This window comes from Pseudophryne corroboree, chromosome 9 (assembly GCF_028390025.1).
Source record: "Pseudophryne corroboree isolate aPseCor3 chromosome 9, aPseCor3.hap2, whole genome shotgun sequence".
NCBI classification, from domain to species: domain Eukaryota; kingdom Metazoa; phylum Chordata; class Amphibia; order Anura; family Myobatrachidae; genus Pseudophryne; species Pseudophryne corroboree.
The window spans coordinates 23,281,251-23,304,663 of record NC_086452.1 but is presented as its reverse complement, the minus strand read 5'-3'; the positions used below and the strand labels follow the sequence as shown (position 1 = coordinate 23,304,663).

Here is a 23,413-nt window from a genome sequence, read left to right as displayed (position 1 = left end):
CTACCGTAATGTGTAAAAATGGGACACTGTCTGCCGTAATGTGTAAAAATGGGACGCTGTCTGCCGTAATGTGTAAAAAAGGGACGCTGTCTGCCGTAATGTGTAAAAAAGGGGACGCTGTCTGCCGTAATGTGTAAAAAGGGGACGCTGTCTGCCGTAATGTGTAAAAAAGGGGACGCTGTCTGTCGTAATGTGTAAAAAGGGGATGCTGTCTGTCGTAATGTGTAAAAAGGGGACGCTGTCTGCCGTAATGTGTAAAAAAGGGGACGCTGTCTGTCGTAATGTGTAAAAAGGGGATGCTGTCTGTCGTAATGTGTAAAAAGGGGACGCTGTCTGCCGTAATGTGTAAAAAGGGGGAAGCTGTTTGCCGTAATGTGTAAAAGGGTCTTTACCTGGTGTAGTGGTACTACCATGCGGCGTAATTTGAATAATGGAGACTACTGTGCACAGTTATATAAATTGGTATTATTTTGTGGCCAGACCCCTTCCCCACAAAGCCACGCCCCTATTTTTTTTGTGCGCGACTGGGGCGCGCACTGACGCTATTTTGCATAGAGGGGCGGGGCTCCGATGCCGTTTCTTGCACACAGCACTAAAATGACTAATTACGGCACTGTTGCTAGGTATCCATTTCTCTGGCCCTGAGCAGGTCCCCCTCACCAGATCCTCTCCAGGGGTGAGGCGGTGGACTTAGATGGGGGGGGGCCCAAAGCGTTTTGTCGAACATGGGCCCACCGCTCGCTAGTTCCGCCACTGGCCAGCACCCCCTGCTGGGGACCACAGGAACTGCAGCTGGAGGCACATCGGTTACGTGTATTTAATATTACATTTATATTACACTGTAATTCTATTTAGTTTTCTCTAACGTCCTAGTGGATGCTGGGGACTCCGAAAGGACCATGGGGAATAGCGGCTCCGCAGGAGACTGGGCACAAAAGTAAAAAGCTTTAGGACTACCTGGTGTGCACTGGCTCCTCCCCCCATGACCCTCCTCCAAGCCTCAGTTAGATTTTTGTGCCCGAACGAGACAGGTGCAGGCTAAGGGGCTCTCCTGAGCTGCTTAGTGTAAAAGTTTAAAGTAGGTTTTTTATTTTCAGTGAGACCTGCTGGCAACAGGCTCACTGCACCGAGGGACTAAGGGGAGAAGAAGCGAACTCACCTGCGTGCAGAGTGGATTGGGCTTCTTAGGCTACTGGACATTAGCTCCAGAGGGACGATCACAGGCCCAGCCATGGATGGGTCCCAGAGCCGCGCCGCCGGCCCCCTTACAGAGCCAGAAAACTGAAGAGGTCCGGAAAATCGGCGGCAGAAGACGTCCTGTCTTCAATAAGGTAGCGCACAGCACCGCAGCTGTGCGCCATTGCTCTCAGCACACTTCACACTCCGGTCACTGAGGGTGCAGGGCGCTGGGGGGGGCGCCCTGAGACGCAATAAAACACCTTTTTTTGGCAAAAAATACATCACATATAGCTCCTGGGCTATATGGATGCATTTAACCCCTGCCAATTTTTCCATAAAAAAGCGGGAGAAAGGCCGCCGAGAAGGGGGCGGAGCCTATCTCCTCAGCACACTGGCGCCATTTTTTCCTCACAGCTCCGTTGGAGGAAGGCTCCCTGACTCTCCCCTGCAGTCCTGCAGAAACAGGGTAAAACAAGAGAGGGGGGCACTAAATTGGCATATAAATATATACAGCAGCTATATTAGGGAAAAACACTTATATAAGGTTATCCCTGTATGTATATAGCGCTCTGGTGTGTGCTGGCAAACTCTCCCTCTGTCTCCCCAAAGGGCTAGTGGGGTCCTGTCCTCTATCAGAGCATTCCCTGTGTGTGTGCTGTGTGTCGGTACGTTGTGTCGACATGTATGAGGAGGAAAATGGTGTGAAGGCGGAGCAATTGCCTGTGTTAGTGATGTCACCCCCTAGGGAGTCGACACCTGACTGGATGGTCTTATGGAAAGAATTACGTGATAGTGTCAGCACTTTACAAAAGACTGTTGACGACATGAGACAGCCGGCAAATCAGTTAATACCTGTACAGGCGTCTCAAACACCGTCAGGGGCTCTAAAGCGCCCGTTACCTCAGGTCGATACAAACACAGACACGGACACTGACTCCAGTGTCGACGGTGAGGAAACAAACGTATTTTCCAGTAGGGTCACACGTTACATGATCACGGCAATGAAGGAGGTTTTGAACATTTCTGATACTACAAGTACCACAAAAAAGGGTATTATGTGGGGTGTGAAAAAACTACCCGTAGTTTTTCCCGAATCAGATGAATTAAATGAGGTGTGTGATGAAGCGTGGGTTTCCCCCGATAAAAAACTGCTAATTTCTAAAAAATTATTGGCATTATACCCTTTCCCGCCAGAGGTTAGGGCGCGTTGGGAAACACCCCCTAGGGTAGATAAGGCGCTCACACGCTTATCAAAACAAGTGGCGTTACCGTCTCCTGATACGGCCGCCCTCAAGGAACCAGCTGATAGGAAGCCGCTCATCTCTAATATACACACATACTGGTATTATACTGCGACCAGCAATCGCCTCAGCCTGGATGTGCAGTGCTGGGGTGGCTTGGTCGGATTCCCTGACTGAAAATATTGATACCCTGGACAGGGACAATATATTATTGACTATAGAGCATTTAAAGGATGCATTTCTATATATGCGAGATGCACAGAGAGATATTTGCACTCTGGCATCAAGAGTAAGTGCGATGTCCATTTCTGCCAAGGAGTAAAGACTATACTCGTGGCTCCGGATTGGCCAAGAAGGACTTGGTACCCGGAAATTCAAGAGATGCTCACGGAAGACCCGTGGCCTCTACCTCTAAGAAAGGACCTGCTCCAGCAGGGACCATGTCTGTCCCAAGACTTACCGCGGCTGCGTTTGACGGCATGGCGGTTGAACGCCGGATCCTGAAGGAAAAAGGCATTCCGGATGAAGTCATCTCTACCCTGATCAAAGCCAGGAAGGATGTAACCGTACAACATTATCACCGTATTTGGCGTAAATATGTTGCGTGGTGCGAGGCCAGGAAGGCCCCTACAGAGGAATTTCAACTGGGTCGATTCCTGCATTTCCTGCAAACGGGACTGTCTATGGGCCTCAAATTAGGGTCCATTAAGGTTCAAATTTCGGCCCTGTCAATATTCTTCCAAAAAGAACTAGCTTCTGTTCCTGAAGTTCAGACGTTTGTCAAGGGGGTGCTGCATATACAGCCTCCTTTTGTGCCTCCAGTGGCACCTTGGGATCTCAATGTAGTTTTGGGATTCCTAAAATCACATTGGTTTGAACCACTCACCACTGTGGACTTAAAATATCTCACATGGAAAGTGGTAATGCTGTTAGCCCTGGCTTCAGCCAGGCGTGTCTCAGAATTGGTGGCTTTATCCTATAAAAGCCCTTACCTAATTTTTCATACGGACAGGGCAGAATTGAGGACTCGTCCTCAATTTCTCCCTAAGGTGGTTTCAGCATTTCACTTAAACCAGCCTATTGTGGTGCCTGCGGCTACTAGGGACTTGGAGGATTCCAAGTTGCTGGACGTAGTCAGGGCCCTGAAAATATATGTTTCCAGGACGGCTGGAGTCAGAAAATCTGACTCGCTGTTTATCCTGTATGCACCCAACAAGCTGGGTGCTTCTGCTTCTAAGCAGACGATTGCTCGTTGGATTTGTAGTACAATTCAGCTTGCACATTCTGTGGCAGGCCTGCCACAGCCAAAATCTGTAAAAGCCCATTCCACACGGAAAGTGGGCTCATCTTGGGCGGCTGCCCGAGGGGTCTCGGCTTTACAACTTTGCCGAGCAGCTACTTGGTCAGGGGCAAACACGTTTGCTAAATTCTACAAATTTGATACCCTGGCTGAGGAGGACCTGGAGTTCTCTCATTCGGTGCTGCAGAGTCATCCGCACTCTCCCGCCCGTTTGGGAGCTTTGGTATAATCCCCATGGTCCTTTCGGAGTCCCCAGCATCCACTAGGACGTTAGAGAAAATAAGAATTTACTTACCGATAATTCTATTTCTCATAGTCCGTAGTGGATGCTGGGCGCCCATCCCAAGTGCGGATTGTCTGCATTACTTGTACATAGTTATTGTTACAAAAATCGGGTTCTTGTTGTGAGCCATCTTTCCAGAGGCTCCTCTGTTATCATGCTGTTAACTGGGTTCAGATCACAAGTTGTACGGTGTGATTGGTGTGGCTGGTATGAGTCTTACCCGGGATTCAAAATCCTTCCTTATTGTGTACGCTCGTCCGGGCACAGTATCCTAACTGAGGCTTGGAGGAGGGTCATGGGGGGAGGAGCCAGTGCACACCAGATAGTCCTAAAGCTTTTACTTTTGTGCCCTGTCTCCTGTGGAGCCGCTATTCCCCATGGTCCTTTCGGAGTCCCCAGCATCCACTACGGACTATGAGAAATAGAATTATCGGTAAGTAAATTCTTATTATTACCTTGGGAACGGAAGGAGCTGACTTACCGCACAACATTTCTCATCAATAAGAAGAACGCGTCTCTTGCTGAAGTACAGAAGTTTTTACCATAGATGGCAATCTGTAAAACAATTATCAGCCAGGTGTAATCAGGTGCATATAGCGGATATGAAGTGGGTGTAATCTGCTTAATACAGTTAATAAATCTACAATTCAGATGTAATCAGATAAAACATAACAAATCTGTGAGTTGGCGTAATCAGATAAATACAGTATACTAGATCTCAGCAATGCCAATTCAGGTCTAAAGGCCCATACAGACGGGCCGATGCGGGAGAGATGTGTGCTGAGCGAACCGCTCAGCACACATCTCTCCCGCCGCTCAGCACAGCGTGATCTGTGCAGAGCGTGCGGGGGGAGACGGGGGGCCGCTCATTTCACCCAGCGGGTGAAGTGAGCGACCAGCTAGATTTGCCTGCATGCAGGCCAATCTATCACCAGCGATAGCGATGCGCGGGGCTGCGCATCGCTATCGCTGTAGGGGGTACACACGGAGCGATAATGCTCAAATTCTAAGCAATCTAGTCAGATTGCTTAGAATATCGCTCCGTGAGTGCCCCCCTTAAACAGAACAGACATAAGAGCTGCTAATATGTAACCAGGTCGGCCTGTTGTGAATGAAACCTATATAGCGCATGTATATATTATATATTATACGTACCATGATGTATGCATTCCTGTTTATGAACTTTATGAACTTTTCCAGGCACCAAAAGCAGCATTTCAGGCAGCATAACAAGAATTTAGCGCAGGAATTCTGAGACGCTGCACAAAAGGGAAATACAAACAAAATGAAATACACGCTTACCCAGCGCAAGTGAGGAATACTATTGCTGGAAATGACTGGGACTGCGATTCGGATGTTTAGCAGGTGTGGTTGGCACCTGGGACCCAAACGTCTGGATCACTATGTCAGTGTGATCTGTAAGTGCAGTTGGAAGATGCCTGAGCTCAAAGAATAGTTAGCATTGCTGCCTCACAGCACTGGGGTCATGGGTTCAATTCCACAAAGGGACCTGTGTGTAGAGTTTATACAGTCTCCCCTTGTTTGTGTGGGTTTACTTCTTGTGCTCCAGTTTATTCCCACAATCCGAAAACTTACTGGTGGGATAATTAGCTTCTGTCAAAATTAATCCAAGTGTGTATGTAATAGGGAATATAGATTGCAAGCTCCACTGAGACAGCGACTGATGTATGGGACTAAAAATAAAATAGTTAATGGGAGAGGGATTTATTAAATTACTACTGATTTGTATATGGTATGCTACAAAGCTCACACGATCCCTGCTATATAGAACCTGTACTTATGTGTAACTGTTGTATGTGATTAAACACTGTTCTGGCCTAAGAGAGTTCGATGTAAAGAAGTAATAAGATCTTGTTCCTCTCGGGTGAATACAGGGAAGTGACAGTACGGCTGGCAAGTAACCACGTTCTTACCTTTAAGTTTATGGTCTAAGTACTCCAATATAATTCGGATAAACTGTACAAGAGCCAGGATGAGAGAACCAAACGCCAGGGATCCGGTGTGATATCTGACACAGGGAAAAAGGAAGAGGCTCTTTACCGTGACTTCCAACTGGCACTTCATGCACAACATGATGTCATTATTTAAAGGGCACGAACCTTATACTTAATTATTATTACTACTACAGCGTACAGCTTATTTATATATTGGCAGCATACTGTGCAGTGCTATATACATGGCAGAAAACAATACTGGGCATTTACAAACAGAAAAAGAGGTAAGAAGGCCTTCTGACAAGTTTACAGTCTATGGGATCTAATGTAAATGTTACAGGATAAATGTATAAAATATTCTTGTTATAGGATGTATATTGTATGATGGTGCCAGTAATGCCGCCTGCAAATCTCTGCCTTTAGCACTGTAGTCTCCGCCTGTATGTCCTACTGAGTTCAATGGGGGTCATTCCGACCTGATCGCATGCTAGTTTTTTTTGCTGCGGTGCAATCAGGTAAAAAAAATCTGCAAAACTGCGTCGTACTGGTACAAAGCGGTTCGTTGCTGTGCAATGGACTTAACGAAGAATTCATTCGCACAGCCGATCGCAAGGAGATTGACAGAAAGAGGGCGTTTGTGGGTGGCAACTGACCGTTCTCTGGGAGTGTTTGGGAAAACGCAGGCGTGTCCAGGCGTTTGCAGGGCGGGTGTCTGACGTCAATTCCGGGACCAAAAAGACTGAACTGATCGCAAGGGCTGAGTACGTTCAGACCTACTCAGAACTGCACAAAATGTGTTTGCAGAGCTCGGCTGCACAGGCATTCGCACACTTGCAAAGCGAAGATACACTCCCCCGTGGGCGGCGACTATGCGTTTGCACGGCTGCTAAAACAGCTAGCGAGCGATCAACTCGGAATGACGGAATGTCTGATCATCTATTTACAATGCAATAGCCCGGGGACAGGACCTAATGGCAAGGAATAGCAGGCCAGCAGGTGGCGCTACAGAACCTACGGAAGTCCTGTGTTTCCTGCTGGAGTGTCATACACAGGAGATCGGCATTGACCTCCAACATATATCTTTATGCAATTTTAATTTTATCTCAACAACAATTTGACATCTAGGAAAATCCCCTGAAGACGACTGTTAATAATACCCATAAAGGCTAAGTATCCCCGGGCTCTACGAAGGGGTGGTCCGCAGTGTTCTCAGTCACAAAACCAGTTCCCTTTTCTATGGGGGCCGTTAAATTGTCACATTTACAAAGCAACAGTATGCAAAACACCCCTCTCCAGCAATCTGCCTGTGCTGCGGTCCGAACACAGAAGTTAAGTCACTTTTGAGGGGGATTTATCAAAGCTAATTAGAATTATCGTACCAGTTCCTAACAGGTGGTAACTACTCTGGTCCCCTGATGTGTTAATTGGGTATTAGGATCCTCACAAGAACACCGATCAAAGTGAAGACACCATTTCCCAGTGCCCTGAAGACAGTAACTGTTTTAGATCTGAGAGATGAAGCTCTGCTGCAGGGAGGCGTATAAAGTTATTAGGCAGCACGGATGGTGTAGTGGTTAGCATTACTGCTGCACAGCACTGAGGTCATGGGTTCAATTCCCACCATGGCCCTAACTTTTATGGGTTTGTATGTTCTCCCTGTGCTTCAGTGGGTTTGCACTGGGTACTCCGGTTAAGTCTCACAATCCAAAAATATAATAGTAGGTTAATTGGCTCTCAACAATATTAACCCTAGTGTGTAAGTGCATGAATGTGGTTGGGAATATAGGGGGTCATTCCGAGTTGAACGCTCGCTAGCAACTTTTTACAGCGCTGCGATCAGATAGTCGCCGCCTATAGGGGAGTGTATTTTCGGTTTGCAAAAGTGCGAACGCTTTTGCAGCCGACGGCACAAAAAAGTTTTTTGTAGTTTCTGAGTATATCTGGACTTACTCAGCCCTTGCGATCACTTCAGCCTGTCCAGTCCCGGAATTGACGTCCGACACCTGCCCTGCAAACGCTTGGACACGCCTGCGTTTTTCCAAACACTCCCAGAAAACGGTCAGTTGACACTCATGAACGCCCTCTTTCTGTCAATCACCTTGCGATCGGCTGTGTGAATAAATTCTTCATTAAATCCATCGCCCAGCACCGATCCTCTTTTTACCCGTTCGACACGCCTACGCATTGCGGTGGCATACGCATGTGCAGTTTTGCCAAGTTTTAACTTGATCGCAGCGCTGCAAAAAGTTGCTAGCGAGCGATCAACTCGGAATGACCCCCATAGATTGTAAGCTACTCTGGGGCAGGGACTGGTGTGAATGGCCAAATATTCTCTGTAAAGCGCTGTGGAATATGTGTATATCAGTAGCGGCTCTTGCCACGGGCAAGCAGGCTTTTTGCCCGGGGCGCCGCTACCCTGAGGGCAGTGCCGCCGCCATGGCAAGAGCCGCTACTGATCCTCCCTCCCCGCTCCTCGCCCCCCCGGCTACAGCGAGCGCCGTGAGCTCCCGCTGCAGCTGGCGTCGCTGACTGACACTGAGGTCAAAATTGACTCCTAGTGTCAGTGCAGCGCTGCTATGGGAGAGACATCATGACGTCTCTCCCATAGAGAGCAGCCGCCGCCTGGAGACAGCAGCAGCAGCGGTCCGGAAGCAGGAGCGAGGCTGGTATTTTTTTTTTTTTAGGGTTTCAAAGTGGCGCTACTGCGGGGCGCACATACTGGGGGCACCACTACTGGGGCACTACTACAAGGGGCACTGCTACAAGGGGCACAACTATAGGGGGCCCAACTACAAGGGGAACAGCTACTGGGGGGAAATTAACTGGGGGCATAGCTGCTGGGGGCACAGCAGAAGTACAGGGGGATAACTGTGGACATGCCCCTTCCCTATGAAGAAGACACGCCCCTTTCCTATGAAGAATACACGCCCCTTCCCTACGAAGAAGCCACGCCCCTATTTTGGGGCGTGCACCAACTGTATTTTACCTGGGTGCCACAGGGTCTAGAACCGGCCCTGCGCTATATAAATAACTGGAAATAAGGTGGCAAATACAAAGTTGCAGTACCGCTTCTGACCAGCTGGTGCTGAACCTTCTCCAGTTAATAGAACTGAGTAAACTGTTGCGCTCTTCCTGTGTAACCCCCACATAACGGCACTGCCCTGCTCCAATTACCTTATTGCTCGTCCAAACGATGAGAAGAGGGGGCATGTCGGGATGTCGGCGGGTTTTTTAAAAGCCCAGTAATAGGAGGCGAAGGCACCTGCCAGCGTGCACTGCCCCAGCGCGATGGAGAAATTCACCAACCATAGGAACACAAAGACGTTACACAGCTGAAAGACCAGGATGTAGCGATAGTAAATGTTCTCGCCCCCGTAAAAAGCAAACGTACACTGAGCCCCAGGACACAAGGCGGGCACATTGCTGGTATTGAAAGTCTGGAAAGAAGAAGAGAAACACAAATGAATATGATTGGAACCGTGCCACCATGTGCTATAAAGAAACAAACATCGTTATTAATGTCGTTGGAATCACTGCAGAGTGACTGGTTTGTAAATATCAAGTAGCAAAGAAAATAAAGAAAAAGTAAAATTAATAAAACTAGCATAAAACTAATTTATAAATAGTTCCAGGCAGGCCCCAGGTTGGCGAATATATAAACGCAGGCCTGACGAGACGATCTGGGACAGAGCCGGAACTCAGTACAACACCACAGTGCTATGACTTACCTCAGGTGTGCAGACGTCGTCCGCGTGTTGACACAGGGTCTTGTTTGCCATAACTTTATACACCGCTTCCCCGGACGTGGCCAGGAACCTTTACACTGAGAGTTAAGGATAAATCCCATCATTCCGTGCAATCATTTCCATAGCCCCCAATCCGGTCTGTAACGTGAGAGGTGCGCTAAGGTGCTATAAAAGGATACACAGCGGTGACAGCCCAGTACGAGATACAGATGGAGATCAGGATGAAAGTGATGATTGGGTAAAAGAGCGTCGACATGATGTATCCGATAGCCCTGGAAAATAAAATGTTACATTGTTACTCGGAGCCACCTTTATTCCATTGTCCTGACATTCCTGAATACATGAGCTAGAGATGGATAGGCCGTCACAGTAAGATACACCACTGCACCGGGAGCTAGAGATGGATAGGCCGTCACAGCAAGATACACCGCTGCACCGGGAGCTAGAGATGGATAGGCCGTCACAGTAAGATACACCGCTGCACCAGGAGCTAGAGATGGATAGGCTGCCACAGTAAGGTACACCGCTGCACCGGGAGCTAGAGATGGATAGCCCGCCACAGTAAGATACACCGCTGCACCGGGAGCTAGAGATGGATAGGCCGCTACAGTAAGATACACCGCTGCACCGGGAGCTAGAGAAGGATAGGCCGTCACAGTAAGATACACCGCTGCCCCGGGAGCTAGAGACGGATAGGCCGCCACAGTAAGATACACCGCTGCACCGGGAGCTAGAGATGGATAGGCCGTCACAGTAAGATACACCGCTGCACCATGAGCTAGAGATGGATAGGCCGTCACAGTAAGATACACCGCTGCACCATGAGCTAGAGATGGATAGGCCGTCACAGTAAGATACACAGCTGCACCGGGAGCTAGAGATGGATAGGCCGCCACAGTAAGATACACCGCTGCACCAGGAGCTAGAGATGGATAGGCCGTCACAGTAAGATACACCGCTGCACCGGGAGCTAGAGATGGATAGGCTGCCACAGTAAGATACACCGCTGCACCGGGAGCTAGAGATGGATAGGCCGTCACAGTAAGATACACCGCTGCACCAGGAGCTAGTGATGGATAGGCCGTCACAGTAAGATACACCGCTGCACCGGGAGCTAGAGATGGATAGGCCGTCACAGTAAGATACACCGCTGCACCGGGAGCTAGAGATGGATAAACCGTCACAGTAAGATACACCGCTGCACCGGGAGCTAGAGATGGATAGGCCGTCACAGTAAGATACACCGCTGCACCGGGAGCTAGAGATGGATAAACCGTCACAGTAAGATACACCGCTGCACCGGGAGCTAGAGATGGATAGGCCGCCACAGTAAGATACACCGCTGCACCGGGAGCTAGAGACGGATAGGCCGCCACAGTAAGATACACCGCTGCACCAGGAGCTAGAGATGGATAGGCCGCCACAGTAAGATACACCGCTGCACCGGGAGCTAGAGATGGATAGGCCGCCACAGTAAGATACACCGCTGCACCGGGAGCTAGAGATGGATAGGCCGCCACAGTAAAATACACCACTGCACCGGGAGCTAGAGATGGATAGGCCGTCACAGTAAGATACACCGCTGCACCGGGAGCTAGAGATGGATAGGCCGCCACAGTAAAATACACCACTGCACCGGGAGCTAGAGATGGATAGGCCGTCACAGTAAGATACACCGCTGCACCGGGAGCTAGAGATGGATAGGCCGTCACAGTAAGATACACCGCTGCACTGGGAGCTAGAGATGGATAGGCCGCCACAGTAAGATACACCGCTGCACAAGGAGGTAGAGATGGATAGGCCGCCACAGTAAGATACACCGCTGCACCGGGAGCTAGTGATGGATAGGCCGTCACAGTAAGATACACCGCTGCACCAGGAGCTAGTGATGGATAGGCCGTCACAGTAAGATACACCGCTGCACCGGGAGCTAGAGATGGATAAACCGTCACAGTAAGATACACCGCTGCACCGGGAGCTAGAGATGGATAGGCCGTCACAGTAAGATACACCGCTGCACCGGGAGCTAGAGATGGATAAACCGTCACAGTAAGATACACCGCTGCACCGGGAGCTAGAGATGGATAGGCCGCCACAGTAAGATACACCGCTGCACCGGGAGCTAGAGATGGATAGGCCGCCACAGTAAGATACACCGCTGCACCGGGAGCTAGAGATGGATAGGCCGCCACAGTAAGATACACCGCTGCACCGGGAGCTAGAGATGGATAGGCCGCCACAGTAAGATACACCGCTGCACCGTGAGCTAGAGATGGATAGGCTGCCACAGTAAGGTACACCGCTGCAACGGGAGCTAGAGATGGATAGGCCGCCACAGTAAGATACACCGCTGCACCGGGAGCTAGAGATGGATAGGCCGCCACAGTAAGATACACCGCTGCACCGGGAGCTAGAGATGGATAGGCCGCCACAGTAAGATACACCGCTGCACCGGGAGCTAGAGACGGATAGGCCGCCACAGTAAGATACACCGCTGCATCGGGAGCTAGAGACGGATAGGCCGCCACAGTAAGATACACCGCTGCAACGGGAGCTAGAGATGGATAGGCCGCCACAGTAAGATACACCGCTGCACCGGGAGCTAGAGATGGTTAGCCCGTCACAGTAAGATACACCGCTGCACCGAGCTAGAGATGGATAGGCCGCCACAGTAAGATACACCGCTGCACCGGGAGCTAGAGACGGATAGGCCGCCACAGTAAGATACACCGCTGCATCGGGAGCTAGAGACGGATAGGCCGCCACAGTAAGATACACCGCTGCAACGGGAGCTAGAGATGGATAAACCGTCACAGTAAGATACACCGCTGCACCGGGAGCTAGAGATGGATAGGCCGCCACAGTAAGATACACCGCTGCACCGGGAGCTAGAGATGGATAGGCCGCCACAGTAAGATACACCGCTGCACCGGGAGCTAGAGACGGATAGGCTGCCACAGTAAGATACACCGCTGCATCGGGAGCTAGAGACGGATAGGCCGCCACAGTAAGATACACCGCTGCAACGGGAGCTAGAGATGGATAGGCCGCCACAGTAAGATACACCGCTGCACCGGGAGCTAGAGATGGTTAGCCCGCCACAGTAAGATACACCGCTGCACCGGGAGCTAGAGATGGATAGGCCGCCACAGTAAGATACACCGCTGCACCGGGAGCTAGAGACGGATAGGCCGCCACAGTAAGATACACCGCTGCATCGGGAGCTAGAGACGGATAGGCCGCCACAGTAAGATACACCGCTGCAACGGGAGCTAGAGATGGATAAACCGTCACAGTAAGATACACCGCTGCACCGGGAGCTAGAGATGGATAGGCCGCCACAGTAAGATACACCGCTGCACCGGGAGCTAGAGATGGATAGGCCGCCACAGTAAGATACACCGCTGCACCGGGAGCTAGAGATGGATAGGCCGTCACAGTAAGATACACCGCTGCACCGGGAGCTAGAGATGGATAGGCCGCCACAGTAAAATACACCACTGCACCGGGAGCTAGAGATGGATAGGCCGCCACAGTAAGATACACAGCTGCAGCTATCAAAGACAATGGGTAAAAAACAGAACTGTCTGGAGTCTCCGGACCCAGGAAAGCTGGTCTGGACCAACTCCCTGCAGCGACCTCTGCCACTGTGGAACTTGTAGTGCGCATTCCCGTCCGGGGTGGGGACCTCTTCCAGAAGCTCCACAGTGGAAGAGGTTCGCTACAGGGAGCCGGTCTGGTCTGGTGTTATGGGGTCCGGAGCGTTTTGGTTTTTACCCAATTCTGTAGATAACTGTTATATAAACAAGTCACGTACGGACCTGATGGAGACCACCATTATGTGTGCTGGACCGATACTGACGAGTTTACTAGAAATCATGTTGTGCCTCGTGCCTCAGTCATGTACTGTAGTTAGATATTTTGTGAATTGATAAGTAGATTATTTGCGCAGCCCAATATGTCTGCCACCAATGTGTGTAAGTGACGGGACCACTTTAAGGAATACTATGATATCTGGCATTGCGTGCCGACATAACTTTGTCTTCCGAATCGTCATCTCCTGACCTACGTTATGTACGGGGGTGATGTAGGGCTGAACGTGTGTCCGCTTGTGTGGCATATCTTATGTGAATGCATAGTCTCAGAAAACTAGTGTATACGACTATGCAGCGTCACATGTAATTTGGGAACATCGACCGTCCTAGTTGAAGAGGCACGATGTAGTTGGAAGAAACGTTGTCACGGAGACCAGGTTCAGTGATGGCGTGCGGACATAAACACCAGCACATAGGTGATATTTTACCAGTTATGAGGCGTATTTTCTGTACCAGGGCAGGTGCAAGTATAAGCGAATGGCGGTGACTTGTGGTAAGCCAGGCGCACGGGCTGCCGGTACAATGCTGTATAAAGGTGAATAGTCCCTATTTTTCTGCGCACGTTCGCTTTTGAGCAATGCACACCCGGGATACTTCCTCTGCACCAGTCCCAGGACTTCCAAGACCTTCCAAACGTTGCTGTCTATAACTGGCATAAAACTAGTTAGCGCTACACAATCTTTTTGCACCAGATTTCAGCGTAACATTTGTAGATCAGTTCTGTGGGGGCAAAAGGCTGTACTCTCCCAAGAGAGGGGTAGGGTGATCCGGTGCGTTCCTTCATAGTAGAGGATTAGGTGCAGAAGAGGGATTCATTTACGCTGGAGTGGAGAAACGGCAGATGTAATAAAGTCAGGGAGGTGTTCTTCTATTTTACACTTGGGTCTGCGGCATTTCCCCCCTCACAGAGACTTAATATACCCAGCCGGCCAGTGCTCCTCCTGTCTAGATGCACTTCAATATAATAATAATAATAATAATAATATAAAATACACACGGCAACATTTAATAGACAGTCCTGATGTTCCGTCATTTTTCATGATTAATTTAGGGCACACATGAGGATAAACTGAGCAATATTTACAGAGACCGAAACATTTAAATGACCAGAGAGAGGTGTCCCAGGTGACGTTTCTCCGTTCTCCACCAATGAGCGTTCTCATGTGGGCGCACAATACTAGGAAGAGTCTGATTTTGTGGGAGCACTTCCAAGCAGGGATGGAACTCCCAGAGGCAATGGAGTCACCTGCCTCCGGGCTCCAAGCCCTGAAGGGGCACCTGCATGTACAGCAGCACCTGTGTGGTTCACAGCGGGATCCAAGTGTGATCGCTGCTCTTCCAACACAGCTCTGTGGGGCACCTGCAATAGGGGACAGGACGGCTCCCACCTGGTACCACTCAGCTGCGCTGCAGCATGCGACAGTGCACCCGCAAATCTTTGCAGGCTCAGGTCCCTGTAAACCAGGTGAGAGCTCTATCTATATAATTCTGTAAGCCAGGAGGAGGGGGTGGGGGGGTGGGACTCCATCTTGCCTCCGGCGACTGGGATGAACTTACGCTCCTGCTTCGAAGGGACAGGAATTGGGTTGGCACATTGAAATAAGCTATTTGGACAAGTAGCTTGGAGAAAATGGCGGACAAGAAGGTGGAAAAGTAGGTAGCCAAGTAGAAGACTGGCATGAGAACAGTAGGCAGGAGAGTGGAACAGAATGCCCTCTACAGAACCAGCTGCTCATACACACATCCCTATGTCCAATTACAATTATACTGAATATTCAATTTTCTATAATATGTAAAAAGTACATTCCTAAACAATGTAAAAGTTATCCGCAATTTACTGTGCGTTTTTGGTGTATAACTGCTTAGAACAGGTTCCTGTATTACCGATACGTTTATGGTACCGCTGAGATCTTCTGAATACGCAACTAGACAGCGCCACCTCCTGGTGACATGAAGTTTCAGTATAGACTGTGTACAGTACTAAGGGGTTAATTGGAATGAGACGTATTTGACACCAATGCCACATTTCTGTCTGCCCTAATTTGAAAATAAATATTGCACTTATAAAGCTGCTTTGCTTTAGCAAGAAACAACAGTCATAGTGTGAAGTGTCTGCCGGCAGCGTGAGGGGTGTGTGTGCGGATTTATCACTTATCTCATAGACCAACGTCACGCAGGGTAATGTATCAGCAATCCAGCATACAGTATGCCAGCATGCAGGTGTGGATGCACTATTACCTGCATGCACATCATTTTACAGGTACGTACACGGCTCAGAGGTAACTGTACGGGTCTATAATTTAGCTTTTTCTGATTTTAGTACTAGGGCCGGCCTGGCATTCCTTGCTAAGTGTGACCTGGGCACAGGAATGCACCGTGTATCGTATACAAAGGCAAGCTGACATTTTGCTTTTGCAGGAAGAGATATTTAAATGCAAAGATTTCACATTTCAGGGTCTGCAGCTGGACGCAGACCCTCTTTCCAGGGATGACTTTTATGCAGATCAGCAGCAATGTATACGGCCCAAATACAACAACGTAAGAAAAGACAATAAAATCGCCTGATGCAGAATGGAAAGTATATCCGGCGTACGTTGCGCCAAAACTGCATGCACAGAAAATATGCTCTTACATCTTGCCATGCACAGCCCACAGCCGATTGACTTTGCTTATGTGAGACGCCCAAATATTGCCCAGTTCTGCCTCTCCAATTCAAATGCGTATGACTGTGCATTGCCGTACTTGTGTGGATGCTGTTTTCAGAGCACGCATAGTGCAAAACCGTGCAAGACACGCTCCGTAAACAGGCATTCGTTCAACAATGCAACGGCCACTAAACCGTACACACGTAGCTTATACAATTACTGTCACAGGAGCCACTAAACTGTACACACGTAGCTTACACAATTACTGTCACAGGAGCCACTAAACTGTACACACGTAGCTTACACAATTACTGTCACAGGAGCCACTAAACTGTACACACGTAGCTTACACAATTATTGTCACAGGAGCCACTAAACTATACACACGTAGCTTACACAATTACTGTCACAGGAGCCACTAAACTATACACACGTAGCTTACACAATTACTGTCACAGGAGCCACTAAACTGTACACACGTAGCTTACACAATTACTGTCACAGGAGCCACTAAACTGTACACACGTAGCTTACACAATTACTGTCACAGGAGCCACTAAACTGTACACACGTAGCTTATACAATTATTGTCACAGGAGCCACTAAACTATACACACGTAGCTTACACAATTACTGTCACAGGAGCCACTAAACTGTACACACGTAGCTTACACAATTATTGTCACAGGAGCCACTAAACTATACACACGTAGCTTACACAATTACTGTCACAGGAGCCACTAAACTGTACACACATAGCTTATACAATTACTGTCACAGGAGCCACTAAACTGTACACACGTAGCTTACACAATTACTGTCACAGGAGCCACTAAACTGTACACACGTAGCTTACACAATTACTGTCACAGGAGCCACTAAACTGTACACACGTAGCTTTCACGATTACTGTCACAGGAGCCACTAAACTGTACACACGTAGCTTACACAATTATTGTCACAGGAGCCACTAAACTATACACACGTAGCTTACACAATTACTGTCACAGGAGCCACTAAACTGTACACACATAGCTTACACAATTACTGTCACAGGAGCCACTAAAACTATACACACGTAGCTTACACAATTACTGTCACAGGAGCCACTAAACTGTACACACGTAGCTTATACAATTATTGTCACAGGAGCCACTAAACTATACACACGTAGCTTACACAATTACTGTCACAGGAGCCACTAAACTGTACACACGTAGCTTACACAATTATTGTCACAGGAGCCACTAAACTATACACACGTAGCTTACACAATTACTGTCACAGGAGCCACTAAACTGTACACACATAGCTTATACAATTACTGTCACAGGAGCCACTAAACTGTACACACGTTAGCTTACACAATTACTGTCACAGGAGCCACTAAACTGTACACACGTAGCTTACACAATTACTGTCACAGGAGCCACTAAACTGTACACACGTAGCTTTCACGATTACTGTCACAGGAGCCACTAAACTGTACACACGTAGCTTACACAATTATTGTCACAGGAGCCACTCAAACTATACACACGTAGCTTACACAATTACTGTCACAGGAGCCACTAAACTGTACACACATAGCTTACACAATTACTGTCACAGGAGCCACTAAACTATACACACGTAGCTTACACAATTACTGTCACAGGAGCCACTAAACTGTACACACGTAACTTATACAATTACTGTCACAGGAGCACTAAACTATACACACGTAGGCTTTCACGATTACTGTCACAGGAGCCACTAAACTGTACACACGTAGCTTACACAATTATTGTCACAGGAGCCACTAAACTATACACACGTAGCTTTCACAATTACTGTCACAGGAGCCACTAAACTGTACACACGTAGCTTATACAATTACTGTCACAGGAGCCACTAAACTGTACTCACGTAGCTTATACAATTACTGTCACAGGAGCCACTAAACTATACACACGTAGCTTATACAATTACTGTCACAGGAGCCACTAAACTGTACACACGTAGCTTACACAATTACTGTCACAGGAGCCACTAAACTATACACACGTAGCTTACACAATTACTGTCACAGGAGCCACTAAACTGTACACACGTAGCTTACACAATTATTGTCACAGGAGCCACTAAACTGTACACACGTAGCTTACACAATTATTGTCACAGGAGCCACTAAACTGTACACACGTAACTTATACAATTATTGTCACAGGAGCCACTAAACTGTACACACGTAGCTTACACAATTATTGTCACAGGAGCCACTAAACTGTACACACGTAGCTTATACAATTACTGTCACAGGAGCCACTAAACTGTACACACGTAGCTTACACAATTACTGTCACAGGAGCCACTAAACTGTACACACATAGCTTATACAATTACTGCCACAGGAGCCACTAAACTGTACACACGTAGCTTACACAATTACTGTCACAGGAGCCACTAAACTGTACACACGTAACTTATACAATTATTGTCACAGGAGCCACTAAACTGTACACACGTAGCTTACACAATTACTGTCACAGGAGCCACTAAACTATACACACATAGCTTATACAATTACTGCCACAGGAGCCACTAAACTGTACACACGTAGCTTATACAATTACTGTCACAGGAGCCACTAAACTGTACACACGTAGCTTACACAATTACTGTCACAGGAGCCACTAAACTGTACACACGTAGCTTACACAATTACTGTCACAGGAGCCACTAAACTATACACACATAGCTTATACAATTACTGTCACAGGAGCCACTAAACTATACACACGTAGCTTACACAATTACTGTCACAGGAGCCACTAAACTGTACACACGTAGCTTACACAATTACTGTCACAGGAGCCACTAAACTGTACACACGTAGCTTACACAATTACTGTCACAGGAGCCACTAAACTATACACACGTAGCTTATACAATTACTGTCACAGGAGCCACTAAACTGTACACACGTAGCTTTCACAATTACTGTCACAGGAGCCACTAAACTATACACACGTAGCTTACACAATTACTGTCACAGGAGCCACTAAACTGTACACACGTAGCTTACACAATTACTGTCACAGGAGCCACTAAACTATACACACGTAGCTTACACAATTACTGTCACAGGAGCCACTAAACTATACACACGTAGCTTACACAATTACTGTCACAGGAGCCACTAAACTGTACACACGTAGCTTTCACAATTACTGTCACAGGAGCCACCTAAACTATACACACGTAGCTTACACAATTACTGTCACAGGAGCCACTAAACTGTACACACGTAGCTTACACAATTACTGTCACAGGAGCCACTAAACCGTACACACGTAGCTTACACAATTACTGTCACAGGGGAGCCACTAAACTATACACACGTAGCTTATACAATTACTGTCACAGGAGCCACTAAACTGTACACACGTAGCTTACACAATTACTGTCACAGGAGCCACTAAACTATACACACGTAGCTTATACAATTACTGTCACAGGAGCCACTAAACTGTACACACGTAGCTTACACAATTACTGTCACAGGAGCCACTAAACTATACACACATAGCTTATACAATTACTGTCACAGGAGCCACTAAACTATACACACATAGCTTATACAATTACTGTCACAGGAGCCACTAAACTATACACACGTAGCTTATACAATTACTGTCACAGGAGCCACTAAACTATACACACGTAGCTTACACAATTACTGTCACAGGAGCCACTAAACTATACACACGTAGCTTACACAATTACTGTCACAGGAGCCACTAAACTATACACACGTAGCTTATACAATTACTGTCACAGGAGCCACTAAACTATACACACGTAGCTTATACAATTACTGTCACAGGAGCCACTAAAACTATACACACGTAGCTTACACAATTACTGTCACAGGAGCCACTAAACTATACACACGTAGCTTACACAATTACTGTCACAGGAGCCACTAAACTATACACACGTAGCTTACACAAATTACTTGTCACAGGAGCCACTAAACTATACACACGTAGCTTACACAATTACTGTCACAGGAGCCACTAAACTATACACACGTAGCTTACACAATTACTGTCACAGGAGCCACTAAACTGTACACACGTAGCTTACACAATTACTGTCACAGGAGCCACTAAACTGTACACACGTAGCTTACACAATTACTGTCACAGGAGCCACTAAACTGTACACACGTAGCTTACACAATTACTGTCACAGGAGCCACTAAACTGTACACACGTAGCTTATACAATTATTGTCACAGGAGCCACTAAACTGTACACACGTAGCTTACACAATTACTGTCACAGGAGCCACTAAACTGTACACACGTAGCTTACACAATTACTGTCACAGGAGCCACTAAACTGTACACACGTAGCTTATACAATTACTGTCACAGGAGCCACTAAACTTGTACACACGTAGCTTATACAATTACTGTCACAGGAGCCACTAAACTATACACACGTAGCTTATACAATTACTGTCACAGGAGCCACTAAACTATACACACGTAGCTTACACAATTACTGTCACAGGAGCCACTAAACTATACACACGTAGCTTACACAATTACTGTCACAGGAGCCACTAAACTGATACACACGTAGCTTACACAATTACTGTCACAGGAGCCACTAAACTATACACACGTAGCTTACACAATTACTGTCACAGGAGCCACTAAACTATACACACGTAGCTTACACAATTACTGTCACAGGAGCCACTAAACTGTACACACGTAGCTTACACAATTACTGTCACAGGAGCCACTAAACTATACACACGTAGCTTACACAATTACTGTCACAGGAGCCACTAAACTGTACACACGTAGCTTACACAATTACTGTCACAGGAGCCACTAAACTGTACACACGTAGCTTACACAATTACTGTCACAGGAGCCACTAAACTGTACACACGTAGCTTACACAATTACTGTCACAGGAGCCACTAAACTGTACACACGTAGCTTACACAATTACTGTCACAGGAGCCACTAAACTGTACACACGTAGCTTACACAATTACTGTCACAGGGAGCCACTAAACTGTAGCACACGTAGCTTACACAATTACTGTCACAGGAGCCACTAAACTGTACACACGTAGCTTATACAATTACTGTCACAGGAGCCACTAAACTATACACACGTAGCTTATACAATTACTGTCACAGGAGCCACTAAACTGTACACACGTAGCTTACACAATTACTGTCACAGGAGCCACTAAACTGTACACACGTAGCTTATACAATTACTGTCACAGGAGCCACTAAACTATACACACGTAGCTTATACAATTACTGTCACAGGAGCACTAAACTGTACACACGTAGCTTATACAATTACTGTCACAGGAGCCACTAAACTATACACACGTAGCTTATACAATTACTGTCACAGGAGCCACTAAACAGTACACACGTAGCTTACACAATTACTGTCACAGGAGCCACTAAACCTGTACACACGTAGCTTATACAATTACTGTCACAGGAGCCACTAAACTGTACACACGTAGCTTTCACAATTACTGTCACAGGAAGCCACTAAACTGTACACACGTAGCTTACACAATTACTGTCACAGGAGCCACTAAACTGTACACACGTAGCTTACACAATTACTGTCACAGGAGCCACTAAACTGTACACACGTAGCTTACACAATTACTGTCACAGGAGCCACTAAACTGTACACACGTAGCTTACACAATTACTGTCACAGGAGCCACTAAACTGTACACACGTAGCTTACACAATTATTGTCACAGGAGCCACTAAACTGTACACACGTAGCTTACACAATTACTGTCACAGGAGCCACTAAACTGTACACACGTAGCTTACACAATTACTGTCACAGGAGCCACTAAACTGTACACACGTAGCTTACACAATTACTGTCACAGGAGCCACTAAACTGTACACACGTAGCTTACACAATTACTGTCACAGGAGCCACTAAACTGTACACACTTAGCTTACACAATTACTGTCACAGGAGCCACTAAAACTGTACACACGTAGCTTACACACAATTATTGTCACAGGAGCCACTAAACTGTACACACGTAGCTTTCACAATTACTGTCACAGGAGCCACTAAACTGTACACACGTAGCTTACACAATTACTGTCACAGGAGCACTAAACTGTACACACATAGCTTACACAATTACTGTCACAGGAGCCACTAAACTGTACACACGTAGCTTACACAATTACTGTCACAGGAGCCACTAAACTGTACACACGTAGCTTACACAATTACTGTCACAGGAAGCCACTAAACTGTACACACGTAGCTTTCACAATTACTGTCACAGGAGCCACTAAACTGTACACACGTAGCTTACACAATTACTGTCACAGGAGCCACTAAACTGTACACACAGTAGCTTACACAATTACTGTCACAGGAGCCACTAAACTGTACACACGTAGCTTACACAATTACTGTCACAGGAGCCACTAAACTGTACACACGTAGCTTTCACAATTACTGTCACAGGAGCCACTAAACTGTACACACGTAGCTTTCACAATTACTGTCACAGGAGCCACTAAACTGTACACACGTAGCTTACACAATTACTGTCACAGGAGCCACTAAACTGTACACACGTAGCTTACACAATTACTGTCACAGGAGCCACTAAACTATACACACGTAGCTTACACAATTACTGTCACAGGAGCCACTAAACTATACACACGTAGCTTACACAATTACTGTCACAGGAGCCACTAAACTAGTACACACGTAGCTTATACAATTACTGTCACAGGAGCCACTAAACTGTACACACGTAGCTTACACAATTATTGTCACAGGAGCCACTAAACTGTACACACGTAGCTTACACAATTACTGTCACAGGAGCCACTAAACTATACACACTTAGCTTACACAATTACTGTCACAGGAGCCACTAAACTGTACACACGTAGCTTACACAATTACTGTCACAGGAGCCACTAAACTGTACACACGTAGCTTATACAATTACTGTCACAGGAGCCACTAAACTATACACAGCGTAGCTTATACAATTACTGTCACAGGAGCCACTAAACTGTACACACGTAGCTTAGCACAATTACTGTCACAGGAGCCACTAAACTATACACACGGTAGCTTACACAATTACT

General features: G+C 47.2%; 1 protein-coding gene across 1 annotated transcript in view; it reads right to left on the bottom strand.

Annotated features, from left to right (window-relative positions):
- SLC44A5 (solute carrier family 44 member 5) overlaps positions 1-23,413 on the bottom strand; it is a 105,421-nt gene that overhangs the window by 17,441 nt on the left and 64,567 nt on the right. The window contains exons 13-18 of the mRNA XM_063939061.1: positions 9,884-9,982; positions 9,687-9,774; positions 9,133-9,395; positions 5,938-6,032; positions 5,159-5,262; positions 4,485-4,558 (exon numbers count right to left, since the gene is read on the bottom strand). Of these exons, the coding sequence (XP_063795131.1) occupies positions 4,485-4,558; positions 5,159-5,262; positions 5,938-6,032; positions 9,133-9,395; positions 9,687-9,774; positions 9,884-9,982 (723 nt within the window). The remainder of the gene's footprint in view (positions 1-4,484; positions 4,559-5,158; positions 5,263-5,937; positions 6,033-9,132; positions 9,396-9,686; positions 9,775-9,883; positions 9,983-23,413) is intronic.